The 17,754-nt window shown below is 39.7% G+C and overlaps 1 protein-coding gene across 2 annotated transcripts in view; it reads left to right on the top strand.

Moving 5' to 3' along the window:
- Window positions 1–17,745, top strand: part of raver2 (ribonucleoprotein, PTB-binding 2) — an 88,029-nt gene extending 70,284 nt beyond the window's left edge. Inside the window, exons 10-16 of one of the 2 annotated variants that reach the window (XM_067459808.1) lie at window positions 286–397; window positions 649–797; window positions 10,483–10,584; window positions 10,811–10,933; window positions 12,511–12,702; window positions 14,944–15,106; window positions 15,616–17,745. In XM_067459808.1, the coding sequence (XP_067315909.1) occupies window positions 286–397; window positions 649–797; window positions 10,483–10,584; window positions 10,811–10,933; window positions 12,511–12,702; window positions 14,944–15,081 (816 nt within the window). In that variant the 3' untranslated portion in view covers window positions 15,082–15,106; window positions 15,616–17,745. Of the gene's footprint in view, window positions 1–285; window positions 398–648; window positions 798–10,482; window positions 10,585–10,810; window positions 10,934–12,510; window positions 12,703–14,943 lie in introns of both variants that reach the window. The other variant, XM_067459807.1, reaches the window with a different exon arrangement.
- Window positions 17,746–17,754: the final 9 nt, after the last annotated feature.

The following is a 17,754-nucleotide window of genomic DNA, read 5'->3' as shown; positions in this document are numbered from 1 at the left end:
CTTGTACATTATTGCTTACATAATATATTATAATTTATAACCAATAATAGCCCAGTTTTCACGGGGAAAAAATCCCACTCTACATTAGAGTTTCACTTAAAAATACATTAGTGAATATATTGCAAAAGGTGTTTAATGTTATCTTTATAGTTGTATGCTCAAGTTTGGAGAGGCAGTGGACATTTCACTGTGTGGTCTATCTTACTCTGTGATGTACCGAACTGCAGCATATTGTGTTTTGGCTCCTCTCACCCTGTCTCTCGCTTTCTTTATCTCTTTCTGTAGAGTCAATCCAGTTGTCAGACGTCTCTGTTGGGAGACCCTCCTAAAGAAGTGAAGTTGCCTTCCAACCCGTATCTAAACCTGGCTAGTGTGCTTCCTGGAGTGGTACTACAAGGTATGCGCACACACTGAAGATGACTCACTTCCTGCAGACCTTGGACTGCATCTCTTCTCTGTCAGCTCTATATTTTCAACTGTAACATTTACAGTGTACGACGGTCTTGTCTCTCCCTGCTCAAGGCCACGGCCAGATGGGCTGCAGCCCACACCAGCAGAGAAAATACAGACTGTCTGTTTGAAAGATGTTTTAAATGGGTGTCCCTGGGCAGGCCATGATTTACATCAGTATTTTTGTGTCTCCTTTAGCACCCTGCAACAGTAAACCTCAGACTGTGCAGGCGCACACCGGGACATACAGTGCAGTCCTGCCGCCTGCCACCCACCCACCCAGTCAATACAGCGCAGAGACCACTCCTGCAGAATACACTCAACAATACACTCAGCAATACACACAGGTAACTAAAACACCTGCAATGCACGTGAAAATGCGCACACGGGAAAACACATGCATTAATTGATCAAAGGTGACAGTATAATGTCACAAAAGATTCTATTTCAAGCAAACCATTTCAGCATTGAAATATTTTTTGTTATTGATAAATATTTTTATTTATCTTTTTTATTAATAAATGTTTTTATTTAAAAAATATCAAGAATTATTTTTGTCATTGATAAATCAGCATATTAGAATGATTTCTGAAGGATCATGTGGCACTGAAGACCAGAAAAATGGCTACTATAATGGAGTGATATACAATACATAGCCAGCTAACAGAGAACATTCTCAGAAATGTATCTAACATTCTGGCAAGGTTCTCTCAAAGGTTTCCACAAAAATAAGCAGGCAAAAATGGTTTTCCACATAAAAATTAGAACCATTTTTGATAACTGATCACTTGAATAATAACTAAGCACAGAATGTGCACAGAAGGAAAACTTCACCATATAGGCATAAATAGGTTGAGTCTCTTCACACTCAGTTAGGAGTTCCATGAATCACATAAATGCATATTTTCAAATCAAAATGTCCATATTTAAGTAATATAGTCATAAAAATAGTTCTTCCAGTAACATTTCTATTCATTCAAAGTTACCTGGTCATTAATAACGTTCTCAAATTTTTAGCACCAAAACTTAAACGTAAAAATATATACAATAATTTTTTTTTGTAATTCATTCATGGAACACAAAATAACATATTTTTAAGAACGTCGTTAACCAAGCAGTTGATGGGACCCCATTGTGGAAGTCAGTTGGGTCCAACTGTGTGGTTACTCATATTCTCTAAAATATCTTCCTCTGTCTTCAGCAGAAGAATGAAATGTATAAAGGTTTGATAGCCTAGAAATCTAGACGCACCCTAGCAGCAGCAAATCTAATCTGCCGGGAGTGTCGTCTAGCAACTCTCAATACCCTTCTGAGCTGTAAAAACCAAACTCTGGTTGGGCCAATCACATCATGTATAGAGTCGGTGGGCGCGGCTTAACATAATGACGGCCGAGAAACTTGCGAACGGCAGTCTTTCTACTCTGGAAGACTTGGAGTTAAGCTTTTCTCTGAGAAAAGAACAAAGAACGGCGCTGAAGTCATTCTTAAAAAGGGAAGATGTGTTCAGAGTTTTGCCGACCGGATACGGCGAAAGTTTAATCTTTCAACTAGCTCCGCTTCACCTTTGTTGCTCTGGTTGGTTGTAGCGCTATCCAATTGTGTGCACGCCGTGCAGAGGGAGTTTGAAAGACAACCGTTTATCCCGCCCCTCGGATTGAGCCCTGTCTATGGTGAGTTTCCAGACCAAACATCTTGATGTGGGTCTGGCTTGTCAGGCTAGAGGTTTGGAACAACTTGGGTAAATGATGACAGAATATTCATTTTTAGGTGAACTATCCGTTCAATAATGACAGGGAATATGCTGAATACTGGATTATTGTTTCCCGTTTTAATTGGATATAAAAATAAAATACAAATACAAGCATTTTAGTCAACAGTCTCTATTGAAGTAAAAATGGTACATTGGTCAACGAGAGAATAAATCACCTGACATCACATCCGGAACATAGGAACTGGAATAGGCTACAGTGCCATAGTAAAATACACAGCAATTGATTGTGATTAAATTACAACAGTATTTTTTTATATTGATACAAATAAATCATCAGCTTAAAGCTACACTGTGTAACTTTTTTAGTTTATTCTTAGCTAAAGACGTTTAGTTTTTTCAAAAATATATGTGCTCATTAATGTATATTTACTTCTTTCAAGTAATAAAGTATTCTCGTAAGTTTATAATATGCCATTGAAAATACATACGGGTGAGGGGTTCGAATGCCGGTTGCCATGTTGCCCCTCCATCTTGAAAGTACATTAGCCAAAGAGGGACATACCCGTAAATTCAAGCTTCGCCTTTCTCGTTTTAACATTCGATGGCACCGTGTTGAATGTGAAGAGGGGGATTGCCATGTTAATCTTGGACTAAATCGGCCACTGTAGGAGTTAAAACGAAATCACAATTGAGAGGAACAGAAACTATTATTCACTGTATTGTCATATACCTTTACACCGCTAGATGGGGGAAAATATCACACAGTGTAGCTTTAAGTCGGTTAAAAATTAAAAAATAGAAATTTAAAATACATTCATCAATAAAACATTAAATGCATATCAACTTTAGCATAAAATAGCATTTTCATAGTTTTACTTGTCATGGAAAGTGTACCAACATACACATATTTGAAAGTAGCTATTTTTTTATCAGTATTTGAGAGAGATCGACAAACCTTTTCACCTTGCCACGAGGATCAGTTGGGTTCTTCTGGATGCTACATTATCATGCTTACTGTTATTACCTTGTCAATTCATGATAAAAGACCCATGTTTGCAGTTGAGCCTCCCTGACATTTGGGAATATACAAATTGCCGGACAAAAGTTTTTCAATAATCTTAACAGCTTTAAAACTGCTGACATTTATAAAATGTGTTTATATGAAAATTTTTAAACATACAATTATGCCATAGTATTTAATTTTGAATTTCTTATTAAAACACTGTTCATTTGTGCCACCTGATGTTTTGGGGGTTTAAGATACCAAAATATAAAATAATATTTATTATATAAATATTATTTTATAATATATTTATAAATATATTATTTTATAAATAATATGTACTAAAAAATAATTTATAGAATAAAGTGACAAATGTCATGAATTTATTAAATTATTTTAAAAGTAAATAATGCAATTGAACACACTAATATGCATTTGACCCATTGGCAAAATGTTAGAATATATTTTTGTTAGCTGGATAACAGTTACATATAAACAGCAGCATCACTGGCACATTGCAGTAACGTTTTATTTTTGTTTTTTTTGAAGGTGTTAGGATTGTGATCTTGGGCTCTTGTGTATCAGATTGAAGTATTTGACCGTTGTGTAATACAGACATTGACAGTCAGAGAAAGGAAGAAATCCCAGTGTTCACTGCAACGATCAATCAGTCTCACTCTTAGCCCACTCTCTCAAGTATCTCTCCACTCCCCCCCCCCCCCATTATATCCCCCACAATTTCTCTCTCTAACACAGGTTTCCACTGAGCCCCAGATTTGACAGCAAATGCCAGTGAGAGCGAGAGGGATGCGACAGAAAACAATTCTGCCATATGCTCAGCTGTACAATAGAGATAGATGGGTCTATACGGAATAAAGACAATTAATGTTCAAAACAGAACAAAAAGAGTTCCATCAGAATGGAGCTGTGGTGCACCACCATATCCTAGCCAGAGTTAGCAAATGATAAAAGTTATTTTCATTTAAAAAAAACATTGTCCCAACTGAGCTTTTTGTTTATCGTTTGGTTTATATTTCTGCTTCTTTGCTCACTGTAGCCCTCAGAGTAAAATCTCATTGGCCCTAAGTCCCATTTCACATTAAACATCAAATACCCTCTGATATCTATGACTGGTCTGACAGATCGCTACTCAGATCATCCCTAGTTTAAACCAAGGAGTTCTGTTATAAACTGTCAGCAACTGGCTTAGCTGGCCAAGAACCCCCTGAATTATGTGCTAATGGACACAGTTCTATGCATAATTTTGACATCAATACCATGGGGAAAAACTGCCATATACAGGTCCTTCTCAAAAAATTTGCATTTTGTGATAAAGTTCATTATTTTCCATAATGTAATGATAAAAATTTAACTTTCATATATTTTAGATTAATTTCACACCAACTGAAATATTTCAGGTCTTTTATTGTTTTAATACTGATGATTTTGGCATCCAGCTCATGAAAACCCAAAATTTTTATCTAAAAAAATTAGCATATTTCATTCGACCAATAAAAGAAAAGTGTTTTTAATACAAAAAAAGTCAACCTTCAAATAATTACGTTCAGTTATGCACTCAATACTTGGTCGGGAATCTTTTTGCAGAAATGACTGCTTCAATGCGGCGTGGCATGGAGGCGATCAGCCTGTGGCACTGCTGAGGTGTTATGGAGGCCCAGGATGCTTCGATAGCGGCCTTAAGCTCATCCAGAGTGTTGGGGCTTACGTCTCTCAACTTTCTCTTCACAATATCCCACAGATTCTCTATGGGGTTCAGGTCAGGAGAGTTGGCAGGCCAATTGAGCACAATAATACCATGGTCAGTAAACCATTTACCAGTGGTTTTGGCACTGTGAGTAGATGACAGGTTGTGCTGAAAAACAAAATCTTCATCTCCTTAAAGCTTTTCAGCAGATGGAAGCATGAAGTGCTCCAAAATCTCCTGATAGCTAGCTGCATTGACCCTGCCCTTGATAAAACACAGTGGACCAACACCAGCAGCTGACATGGCACCCCAGACCATCACTGACTGTGGGTACTTGACACTGGACTTCAGGCATTTTAGCATTTCCTTCTCTCCAGTCTTCCTCCAGACTCTGGCACCTTGATTTCCGAATGACATGCAAAATTTGCTTTCATCCGAAAAAAGTACTTTGGACCACTGAGCAACAGTCCAGTGCTGCTTCTCTGTAGCCCAAAAGTGGCTTGACCTGGGGAATGCGGCACCTGTAGCCCATTTCCTACACACGCCTGTGCACGATGGCTCTGGATGTTTCTACTCCAGACTCAGTCCACTGCTTCCGCAGGTCCCCCAAGGTCTGGAATCGGTCCTTCTCTACAATCTTCCTAAGGGTCCAGTCACCTCTTCTCGTTGTGCAGCGTTTTTTGCCACACTTTTTCCTTCCCACAGACTTCCCACTGAGGTGCCTTGATACAGCACTCTGGGAACAGCCTATTCGTTCAGAAAATTTTTTCTGTGTCTTACTCTCTCGCTTGAGGGTGTCAATGATGGCCTTCTGGACCGGGTCGGGTCGGCAGTCTTACCCATGATTGCAGTTTTGACCAGGCTGGGAGTTTTTAAAAGCCTCAGGAATCTTTTGCAGGTGTTTAGAGTTAATTAGTTGATTCAGATGATTAGGTTAATAGCTCATTTAGAGATCCTTTTCATGATATGCTAATTTTTTGAGATTTTTGGGGTTTTATGAGCTGTATGCCAAAATCATCAGTATTTAAACAATAAAAGACCTGAAATATTTCAGTTGGTGTGGAATGAATCTAAAATATATGAAAGTTTAATGTTTATCATTACATTACATGCACAATATGCAATTTTTTTGATAAGGATCTGTATAGTTGCATGAAAAAGTATGCGAACCACTTGCAGAATCTGTGAAAATGTGAATAATTTTAACTAAATAAAAGATAAAAGCTCATACAAAAAGAGTATGTCTTTTTTACATATAGTCCTCAAGACAAAAAAATAGCTCAGAGTTTACCCCGTGACGCTTAGTACATTGTGTTTCCTTCAGGAGCATCAGTGATTGTTTTAACATTTTTCAATAGTTGTGTTTGAGTCTGTCCTCAGAGTAAAAAGATGGATCTCAAAGTCATCCAGTCACTGCTGGAGAGTGGAGAGGGTTCAAATATGCAAAAGATGCTGGAAACCTAGAAGAATGTGCAGGAAGATTTTTTGAAGAACATTGGCCAGTTTAACTGTTCAGGACAAACAAGGAACTCATGAATAACCATCACAAGAAAAGAAAAACATCCATGGATCATAAAGTGCACGACATACAGTATTAAGAATCAATATTTGAACAGGGTCATTTAAATAAATGCAGCTATGTGGACTATATGCAAACATCTTTTATGAAAAATATCTTATTCAGGACAGCACTAAAAAAAAAAACATGCATTTTGTATGGTCCCTCTTATTTAGTTAAAATTATTCATACTTTCACTTATTTTGCAAGTGCTTCACATACTTTTTCTTGCAACTGTAGATATTTTATCTTGTAATTTTGCAGCAGGTACATAAGGCTGATGTCACTTTAGGACCATTCCCTTTCTTTCTCCCAAAAAAATCATGCCAATCTACACTGCTCTGTCAAAAAGTCATAAACACAAATTAAATGAAAAACAAATCAGAAGTAAGGATTTCAGCAGATGCAGAGGAGAGGAAAATGTGCTCCAGGAGAGGATGAGAGGGTAGGAGAAAGAGTTGCAGTCCTCCCACAGTCTCTCAGATTCCTTCCAGTGTCTTTAGGGTGATCCCCTACTCGTTCTCTGGCAGAGAGTTTAGGGGAAGAAAATTTAGTAGGATTAAATGGCTTAAATGTGGGTCTCCCTCTCATTACTGCCGGCGTTCCTATGACAATACGGGAAGGAGTGGGTGAGAGTTGGAGGGAGAGAAGGGGGAGCGGGAGATGCAGAGGGGAAAGACAGGAGGGAAGAGGAAGATTGGCTGCGAGTTGTCTGTCCCATCTGGTCGCACACTCCCACACACTCCACCAGCTTTAGTGAAATGAGACAGTGAGCTTCACGCTGTAGGTGTCCAGAGAGAAAGAGAGCAGGGAATGGTGAAAGGAGTGATGGGAATGAGATGAGAAGGAAGAGATGTATTAAGGGAACGGTAGAAGAGAACGCTAGCGAAACGGATTAGGCCACAAGGTTAGACAGATGAAGAGAAGAGAGGAAGACGAAAAGAGAAAGCAGCTCAGGAGATGTAACCTTGCAGGCATCTGAACGCAAAGAGAGGCAATGTAGTCAGACATTGTAGCCAGACTTTTGACTATCGGCACTGTCCAGTCCACTTTTATGCTTATTCTGGCCTTTAAATAGGAATAAGTTGTCTGACCTACATGTAAAGAAGGGGTAGCCAACCCTGCTCCTGGAGGGATACATTCCTGCAGACTTCAGTTTCAACACTTCTCCTACACAACTGCCTCTTATTTTCAAGCAATCCTGAACAACTTGACCTGTTTTAGGTGTTTAATTAGAGTTGGAGCTCCGCAGGATTGTAGCCCTCAAGGAACAAGGCTGGCTGGCTACCCCTGATGTAAGGGAACTACCTATAGAGGCCATGGATCAATCTAAAATCAGTTACATACTAACTACAATCTTGGTGCTTAAGGATATCTAGTTTAGTTTCTAGTGTCTCCAGCAAAACTCAATGTTTTTGGAAGATGCAATGCCATGATAGCCTGGCTATGCCCTCCTATGTACTTCCGCTCTATTTATATTTTCCTTCAGTACTACGTCTAGGACTGCTGTGTAGTCTTAGGTTTTCTCCGAACAAATTTTTACCGGCCCAATCAGCGAACAGAGGGAGTGTCTGAGAACGATGACGTTGATGTCGAGCGCTAGTTTGAGATGTAGTTCAGTAATGGCAGCGGAGAAAGATGCAAACTAAAGCATTCATTGCATTGTGGCACCGCTGCCGAATATCCAGAAGTGAAAACCGGAGCAATAACAGTCTTTGCTGGGGTTTGTTGGTGGCCATGATGTTGTGGCCCTCCAACAGGGTAAATTTGGGAAAAATTTGATTTTCCAGATCGCTTCGTTAGTGATGAAGGAGTTGGCTGAAGCTATTCGGACGGTAATTGTTTTTTCGTGGGGTCGGAAGGTATTGCCATCATTTAAGTTACAGGGGCTAATCAGTTATTTTATTGCCGTCCGTCTCTCACCACCCGCGTAAAAATCCCCGGCCGAGTTACCTACTGCTTTTGACAAACGCAAGGTCGTGTTGATGTAATAGCTGTCGGAATCCACATCTCTGAGTTTTCAACAATATATCACTTCAAAATTCACTGTTTGTAATCCTTTTTTACCACTGCAGAGCACTGTACTGGTTGCTTTGCGGTTATTAGGATGCATTTAAAGACTTACATTTCCTTAAAATGCTGGCAAGTATTTAGAAGAGCAATATATTTCATCACCGCTCAAACAAATGAAAATAAAAACACTTAAACATTTGAATTGGTCCGTGTAATGAAGTTCGTGGATGGAAGGAAGGAGGCGGGAACCGGCGAACGTTCCACAACATTTATTAATTCAAAAGAAATAAACAAAACGAAAGTAAAACCACGGACAGCCCCTCACGGACGACTGCCCGCAAACACACACAAAATAAAACGTGGGCAGCCCCTCACGGACGACTGCCCACAAACACACAAACAAAACATAACATAAAATCCAGGCCTGGTCTTCTCTCGTCTTGCTCCTCCTTATATGCTCCCGTCACATGGCCGCGAGACGAGACCGGTGTGCCACACAGCTGGCACTCGTGAACATTAATCACCAGCCCGCTCTCGCGGTCCCTCGCCCCGCTGCCTGTCACACCACAGTCCCTTATTTATAGCAGCATTTATTATCATACCAAGCATATGAAATTTTATTTACAGCATACAATGATGTTACGGACCACGTGAGCGCCACGTTCCCGATCACAAAACTCTCCTCTCCACCGTGGCGTGAATAAATCACAATCCGAATGCACATGTGCACTTTTATTTTGTCGGATTTCCATGAGTGAAACAGGCGAAGGGGGCATGACGTACGTCACGACCAAACATTAGCGATTGGTTATGGCAGATCCAGAGTGGCTCAGGGCAGATCCAATAGTTTTAAACCTCAACAGGGTGCCCGCCTTCGCGGAAATAAACCCTTGTCAATGGAGAGTGGCCAGACTCTATGTACAAATGAAATGTACGAGAGTCTGGTAAAACCAGGCTAATGCCATGAACCATAAATCCCCAAATCTTCTTTCTCAGAAACACTGGTTCCTGAAATCGAGACGAGCATTGTTTTAGGGATGGAAAGAAAGGAACTTTGTTTTCTGTGGTGGAAACATGCAGAATGGTTCCAGATTGGGCACAAGGGCACCACTGGAGCCACCCTGTGCCTTGTAAGAACACATTTTTTGCCTAATGGACTACTGAAAAATCCTATAAAGCTATTGCCATTTTATCGAATAGTCAGTGAATAGACTTGATATGCCATCTGAGGCTGTGAGAGACATGTCAGTAATAACCAAACCGAAATCAAAGAACTAATGTCGACAAAGGTGACTGTGGTGTCGCTTCTCTTCATCTGCACCTGAGCCAAAAAGTTGAAATAATTATTTTCTGGAAAGTTTGTTTTGGCAAGCTGTTTCCTGAAATGAACTTTATTAGCCTGATTTTGCAAGCTTTGGCGCCTCTCTCAGATCGGGCTGGGCAACAAACTTGAGGCCCTCTTCTCTTATATATCAAAAACCTCCATCATTTCTCTTTAAAAATTCTCATTTTAGACTCTATTTCATGACCGGTGTTTTGTTTTGCACTATCCTCTGGGCTTCTGCATTCGTCAATACGCATGCGTCAAGGGTTACTCTTTCGCCGCAAATCGATGTGTACCGCAATCCGCCGGAACTTAGTTAGTTTTGTCTATGAAGTTTTAAATATGGATATTTTTCTTACACAATCACACCACTTTGCTTCAGAAGGCCTCTATTAATCCCCCGGAGTCATATGGAGCAGTTACATGATGGATGGATGCACTTTTGGGGACTTCATAAATGAGACAACAAATCAGTGCCATTATAAAGCTTGGAAGAGCCATGAGCTTTTTTTAAAAATATATAACTGATTTTATTTGTCTGAAAAAAGAATGTCATATACACCTAGGATGACATGAGGGTGAGCAAATCATGAGCTAATTTTCATTTTTGGGTGAACTAACCCTTTAAGACAATCAAGATGGTTTGATTGTCATATAGTTCCCTGTTTTAGCATTGTCTGACAGTATTTTATTCGGTTCCGTTGGTTCTGTGTGATAGGAGGCCATGCAGCAGTGGTACCAACACTACCAATCGCAGACCTACGGAAACACAAGCCAAGAGACGGCTGCCGTTACTGAATGCACAAAAGAGCAACCTCAGGTAAGCACACGCATACCCAAGGACAATACTATAGTAAAGTGCCCATTTTACATAGTATTTTTTTACACAATCCTGAAATCATCTACATTGTCTCTACATTGAAAGTGCCATACTGAAATACATAATGTCTTAATGAAAATGTAAAACTTGTGTTGGTAAACCCCCTTGGTTATAATAAAAACACTTACTTGGAAAATATACAATATTTTGTGTTTGTTTGTCACAGGTGGTGGTCACCTCCTCATATGGAGACTACAGTTCCTACATGCATGCTGTCAGTCAGTACTATTCTCAGACGCAGATGAGCCAGACAGCTGCTCAAGTCTACCAGCACCGAGATGTCAGCAAGGTACGCTACACCACACAGACACACTGAAACACATCATGCTTAATCATGCTCACTTTACAGTGTACATTAACCATCTCTGTTCATCTCAAAAACTCGACAGAGTGAAAGGGGATTAGACTGTGCAGAAATACAAATGTACACTGCAGCAGAAATGCTAAACGGTTAACATCACACACTCTCCGGAGGTAGAATTACTCTAGCCATCTTTCTTCTGACAGATGTCAGGAAAGTCAAAAGCCTGGACTTCCACTGCGTCTAAGTGTCTCGAGGCTGACACGGCCTCTCTTTATGATGGATCACTCTTTGACTTACTGCAAATCATTAATACTGTCACAGACTAAAATAGATCAGAAATAAGACTTTTTTTATTTCTCTGTAGGCATATACTCTATGTAAGCTGTATGCATTCAGCAACGCAAAAGATCTGTACGGATTGTGTTTCCTACCCTATTATAGCATGAAATCAAAAAGTGTCGAATAAAAACAAAAGATTACAACACCTGATTACAGAACCTGATTAAAAAAATAGCAATACAGTAAAACTGTAACTATACAATTTATATAATATTATTACAGTTTATATTGTGATCTTTAAAACATAATTCATTCCTGTAGCCATTACTTTAGACTTCAGTGTCACATGATCCTCCATAAATCATTTTAATATGCTGATTTGGTTCTCAAGAAACATTTCTTATTACAGTTGTGCCGCTTAATTTTTGTGTAAAAAATAATACATTTTTCAGCATTCTTAATGAATACCGTGTTCAAGTTAATGTGTCCTTGCTGAATAAAATTAGTATATAGTAATATAAGTATTAATTATCTTTTGAATAAGGATAGTATACAAGTCTATATACATTTATCAATCGCAGCATTCTGTGGTCATATTTTATTAAAATTCTGTTATCTTTACAGTAAAGTGAGTTGAAAAAAACAATACACAATTGTCAGAATATACTGTATTAAACATGCTTTTGTCTGGTTAAAGTTAGCTCATATCTCTCTCTCTCTCTCTCTCTCTCTCTCTCTCTCTCTCTCTCTCTCTCTCTCTCTCTCTCTCTCTCTCTCTCTCTCTCTCTCTCTCTCTCTCTCTCTCTCTCTCTCTCTCTCTCTCTCTCTCTCTCTCTCTCCCGTGTGTGTGTGTGGTGGTATTTGTGTGGGGTGTTTAATCTTATGTAAATGTGGTGGCAGGTGGTGTTACAGGTCAGACACACATTCCTTACTTAGTCTCATGACACTCTTAGGACATGAGATCCTGCTGAAAACACTCCATCACTCCTCAGCACAGCAGCTGAGCCTGTGTGTGTGTGTGTGCGTGTGCGTGTGCGTGTGTGTGTGTGTGTGTGTGTGTGTGTGTGTGTGTGTGTGTGTGTGTGTGTGTGTGTGTGTGTGTGTGTGTGTGTGTGTGTGTGTGTGTGTGTGTGTAAAAGTTAGAGAGCGAGAGCGAGAGCGAGAGAGAGAGAGAGAGAGAGAGAGAGAGAGAGAGAGAGACCTGTAATCTGAATAGTGTGTGTTGCATTTGGATAGATAGAGTAAAAGTGTATGTATAAATGTTTGATGATGTCTCCCTATAGGAGGTGGAGGTGGTGAAGACCCCCTTGAGTGCACCTCTGCACGCCTCTCTGAATGGCAGTGCTCAGACCCTGCTGCCCACCTACAGTGCCCTTCCAATCATGCCAGGCTTCATCACACCGACACACACGGCCAGCCCTGCCGCGCACACACCCGCTGTACCCACAGCCAATGACTGGAACAACTACTATTATGTAAGTGTGTGTGAGATAAAAAAGATTTTGTTTTTATCGTAAAAACCACGTAGCATGAGACCTGAGAATCTTAAATATTAGGACTTAATCAGACACCTGAAAGATTACATATTGTTACATATAAGGTTAATGTCCATTATCAATAGTATAGCGATGAAGCACATCTTACTCATCTGAGGTCACTTCCAATCTAGGCTACCATAGTGAAGTAAAAAAGTATAATGTATAATATTGGAAAAAAAAGTATAATATTGATTAGTATAAAAGTAATTATGACTTTATATTTCCCAATTGTGAATTTATATCTCAAATTGTGCAGTTTCACAATGTGAATTTATCCTGAATCACTATAGTACACCTGTAAGAAGTGTTTATATTCAGACTATTTTAGGCTGGGCAGGACGCCAAACTGCTCTAGCTACAATGATCCTCCGTAAGACGCAGTTTTGTATATCAACTGCTAGAGATGGAGGGATGGATGGAATAACAGACAGACAGAATGGTAGATAGATAGACATACAGAAAGACAGCCAGCCAGAATGGTTTTTAATATGGAGTTGTCCCACCCTTTGCCGCTATAACAGCTTCAACTCTTCTGGGAAGACTTTTCCACAAGGTTTAGTGCATTTATGGGAATTTTTGACAATTCTTCTAGAAACATATTTGTGAGGTCAGGCACTGATTTTAGAAGAGAAGGCCTGGCTCGCATTCTCCGCTCTAATTTATCCCAAAGGTGTTCTATCTGGTTGAGGTTAGGTCTCTATGCAGGCCCAAGTTCCTCAACACCAAACTCGCTCATCCATATCTTTGTGGAACAGAGGTCATGTTGGAACAGGCAGGGGCCATCCTCAAACTGTTCCCATAAAGTTAGGAGCATAACATTATCCAAAATGCCTTGGTATGCTGAAGCATTAAGAGTTCCTTTCACTAGAACTAAGGGATCAAGCACAACACCTGAATAACAACCCCACACCATAATCCCCCCTCCACCAAACTTTGCACTTGGCACAATGCAGTTAGACAAGTATCGTTCTCCTGGCAAACGCCAAACCCAAACTTGTTTATTGGATTGCCAGACAGAGAAGTGGAATTCGTCCCTCCAGAGAACACTTCTCCACTGCTGAGTCCAGTGGCAGCGTTCTTTACACTACTGCATCCGATGCTTTGCACTGCACTTGGTGAATTAAGGCTTAGATGCAGCTTCTCAGGCATGGAAACCCATTCCATGAAGCTCTCTACATACTGTTCCTGAGCTAATCTGAAGGCCACAAAATGTTTAGAGGTCTTTAGCTATTGACTGCAGAAAGTTGGTGGCTTCTGCGCACTGCGCCTCAGCATGTGCTGACCCCTCTCTGTGTGATCTACCACTTTGTGGCTGAGTTGCTGTTGTTCCCAATTGCTTCCACTTTGTTATAATACCACTAACAGTTGACTGTGGATTATTTAGAATGTGAGAACATTTCACAAATAGACTTATTGCACAGGTGGAAACCTATCACGGTACTACGCTTGAATTCACTGAGCTCCTGAGAGCGACAAATTCTTTCACAAATGTTTGTAGAAATAGTCAGCATGCCTAGATGTTTTTTTTTTTATACACATGTTGACCATGGAAGTGATTGGAACACCTGAATTCAATGATTGTGTCCTTTGTAGAGGTGTCCAAATATTTTTGGCAATATAGTGTAGTAGAGATATGGTTGGATGGTTGGATGGATGGATGGATGGATGGATGGATGGATGGATGGATGGATAGATAGATAGATAGATAGATAGATAGATAGATAGATAGATAGATAGATAGATAGATAGATAGATAGATAGATAGATAGATAGATAGAACATATGTTGTGTGTGTGTGTGTGTGTGTGTGTGCACGCATGTTTCTGCTCTGCTTGTTGATGAAGATGAAAACCAGTAGGAGTCTGGCAGTAACTTTGTTCTTCAGTTGGAAGTAGAAGACTGACACATCGAGAGATAAACACCTCTAACTTCACTGATTCAACAATAGGCGCTTTATCATAGTGCAAGAGTCAGAGAAAATTCCTCAGACGCGTGTGGGCTGAGGAAGACGCCGTCAGTCATTTACTGTATAGAACACAAAAACCCCGTCAGTCATTTACTGAACATCTCTCAAGCTTACAGTGAATTATGAGTCATGTACATCATCATCCTCAAACAGGTGAAATCATTCTAATCACTATAATCACTTGTGCTATAATGAACCCCTCTCTCTCCTAGAGTCAGGCTAGAGGGCAAAAGCGAGAATACCCAACACTGCCTACACAGGAAGTGACATCAGAGGGGCCATATGTAGGCCAACACTCGCAGGGTCTCGGAGGCCAGTACGCAGACTACTTCAAGAAGAAGAGGATCTAACTCGCACTCACTCTCACTCCTCACTGTATGTTGTCGTTGTCGTGTCCAGGCCTTAACTTTTAGTCTGTAACTGATATTTATGAAAAGATTGTACATTTTATTGTGCAGAAGGGGGTTTAGTCCCCTTCTTGAACCTTATGTGGATCTGGGTACTGTTCTTGTTTCTGTCTGACGCCAGGCAGGGTAGTTAGTATTTTCTGTTCTGCTTTTTTTACCTCTCTCGCAGGCGGGGCGTACCATTCCACTCCAGAGGGGGGAGGTGTCCTTGTTTTACTGTACTAACGGTTAAGGGCTGATAAAGATAGAGCTACACTCAGAGAATTTTTTTTTTCTTGACAGGGTAGGGCATAGCCAATGTATATTGTATATTCTGCAAAATTAGTGTATTTTTTACAGTGTACAGATATGAAAATATTAATAATAATATGTCTTGCTTAATGCATCATTGTTTATCTTGACTATCAATCCGCTTTCCTTTTCCATCTCTGACGATTAATCTTGAACGTGTCTCTGTACATACTGCTGTATCTGTAGGAACGATCAGCCATTCTGAATACTGCAGGAGCCTTAAAACACGGCGCTCGGAGAAGAGACGGCTAAGGCAATAACCTCCACCTTCTCTACCACATACTTTAAGGTGACCTTCCTACAACCCTCAGCTACAATGCTGCCAGTGGTTTGGTTTTAATAACATTAAGAGTAATAAATATGTTGGAAGGATGTCAAGGGTTGGAGTGCCATGTATATGATAGACACCTGGCAAAACACCCACATGGTAATAATATAGCATAATGCCTTTATATGGATATTAGTCGTCTGTTATTCTGTGGTTTAATCTCTTTTCATCTTTAATGGAAAGAGTCTATTATGTTGGTGATTTCTATGCTGCAAAAATCCTGTTTTCAATCTGTCTTTTTAAAATATAAAGCGCAAGTTAAATCGTGTTTAAATGGCAAATTAAGTGAGATATTAGGATAATGCATCTTGAAGATGTGTTTTCTTCTAAATTTAGACACTTAAAACAAGTGCCACAAATCTCCCAATGGAACAAGTCTTAAAGGAACAGTTCACCAAAAATGAAAATTGCCATTCTATCCTCATGTTGTTCAAAACATGCATGATTTTATTTCTTCTTTTTTTTTTAAGGTTTAGGTATAGATTTATCTCATAATAACACTGATCCATACAATGGGAAGTGTTTTGGACCCCATTAAGTTTCATTGTATAGACAAAAACATTCTTCATAATTACATAATTAGGACACGAGGGTAAGTTTTGAACTATCCCTTTTACTTTGCACTGTGCTTGTTTAGGTCTTATTAGCGGTAGACCAGACCGAATCCCATTAAGAATTGGATTTTTTCGCAGCATACCGTGTTGATTCCTGGTCAAGCGCAGTCTGCCAGCAGATCGTTTCTAAAGGAGCTGTCACGCAGACGTTCGCCTGGCATGTTCCTCCGTTTATGATTAAGGCTGTGTGCCTTCTTTTTTCTACACTTTTGAAGTGATTGTCACTTCGTTTGTTCTTTCGCTGAAAGCCATTCTCTCACCTCCACAACAGACTGACAATACATCTGAGGAGGAGCCTCTGTTATTGCGTCCTATTTATGTTGCTTTATTGTGTTTTGACGAGTATAAAGACAATCCCAAATTTACATCCGTACCTGAGGCTCTGCGTCCCAGTTTCAGCACAAAACCACCATTTATAAACACAGAGGCCTTTTTTTATTTATTTAGTTCTGAGGGAACTCTGAGCGCTTTTAGTTTACATGTGTCTAGTCCTGTGCGCTCAAGTTCAGTTTGACTTAAGCCGTTTGTTTCTAGAGAATCAGAAATAAGATTTGTTGCGAAATGACATGCTACAGGGATTATAAAGCACATGTATTTCTGGTCAGCTTCCCATGCGTCTTCTCTCTCTTCAACTGTACCACCGCTCCAAATCGAGCTGATTCTTTTTCCTGTTGTTTTCATATAAAACGACACAATGAAATAATCTCCCACGAGGTGTTCCTGTTTCTATTGAAAGCTGAAGGATGGAAAATTGTGCCTATTTGCTTTTACGAACCTGGTATTTCGTATGGTCCTATCGATGTTCCCCTTGTATTTATTTCAAGACTGTATTCTGCACATCTGTCCGCTCATTGCGAGGTCCCTTTTACCCCTCTGAATGTCATGAACGTGTACGTGTGCACTTGTATCTCGAAGCTTTGCAATACTGAAGTGTCTCTTAATGATGTAGACGGTACAGTCGCCTGTTCAAAACATGCAGGGTTATCAACACTAGTGTGCTTTGTACTCATATTGCAGCCTGTTTTTAGTTTACAAGGTTGTAGGATTTTTTTTTCCACCTTGAATTAAGATTTTGCAATATTTTATAATCCAAACTCTATTGATATTGCTTTACTGTGAATAAGCTATTTTTAGAAGCATGCGTATACTCCTGCAATACAAGAAAAAACTGTTTTCTCTTTTTTCGATAGATGTTTCAGAGCTCAACGCTTTTGAGTATTTAACTACAAAAAAAAATGTATTTATTTATGTGTATTTATGTAACCCGTTTGATTCAAATTTTGTTGTCTTTCTTTTTTGAAGGAAAATAGGATTGGGTTTAATTTTGAGCAGATGAAATTGTTTTGCAATCAACATTAAAGGATGGAAAAATGATGTCTGTTG

Source organism: Pseudorasbora parva, chromosome 12 (assembly GCF_024679245.1).
Source record: "Pseudorasbora parva isolate DD20220531a chromosome 12, ASM2467924v1, whole genome shotgun sequence".
NCBI lineage: Eukaryota > Metazoa > Chordata > Actinopteri > Cypriniformes > Gobionidae > Pseudorasbora > Pseudorasbora parva.
The sequence above is the reverse complement of the archived record's forward strand: the minus strand, read 5'-3'. Positions and strand labels throughout refer to the sequence as shown.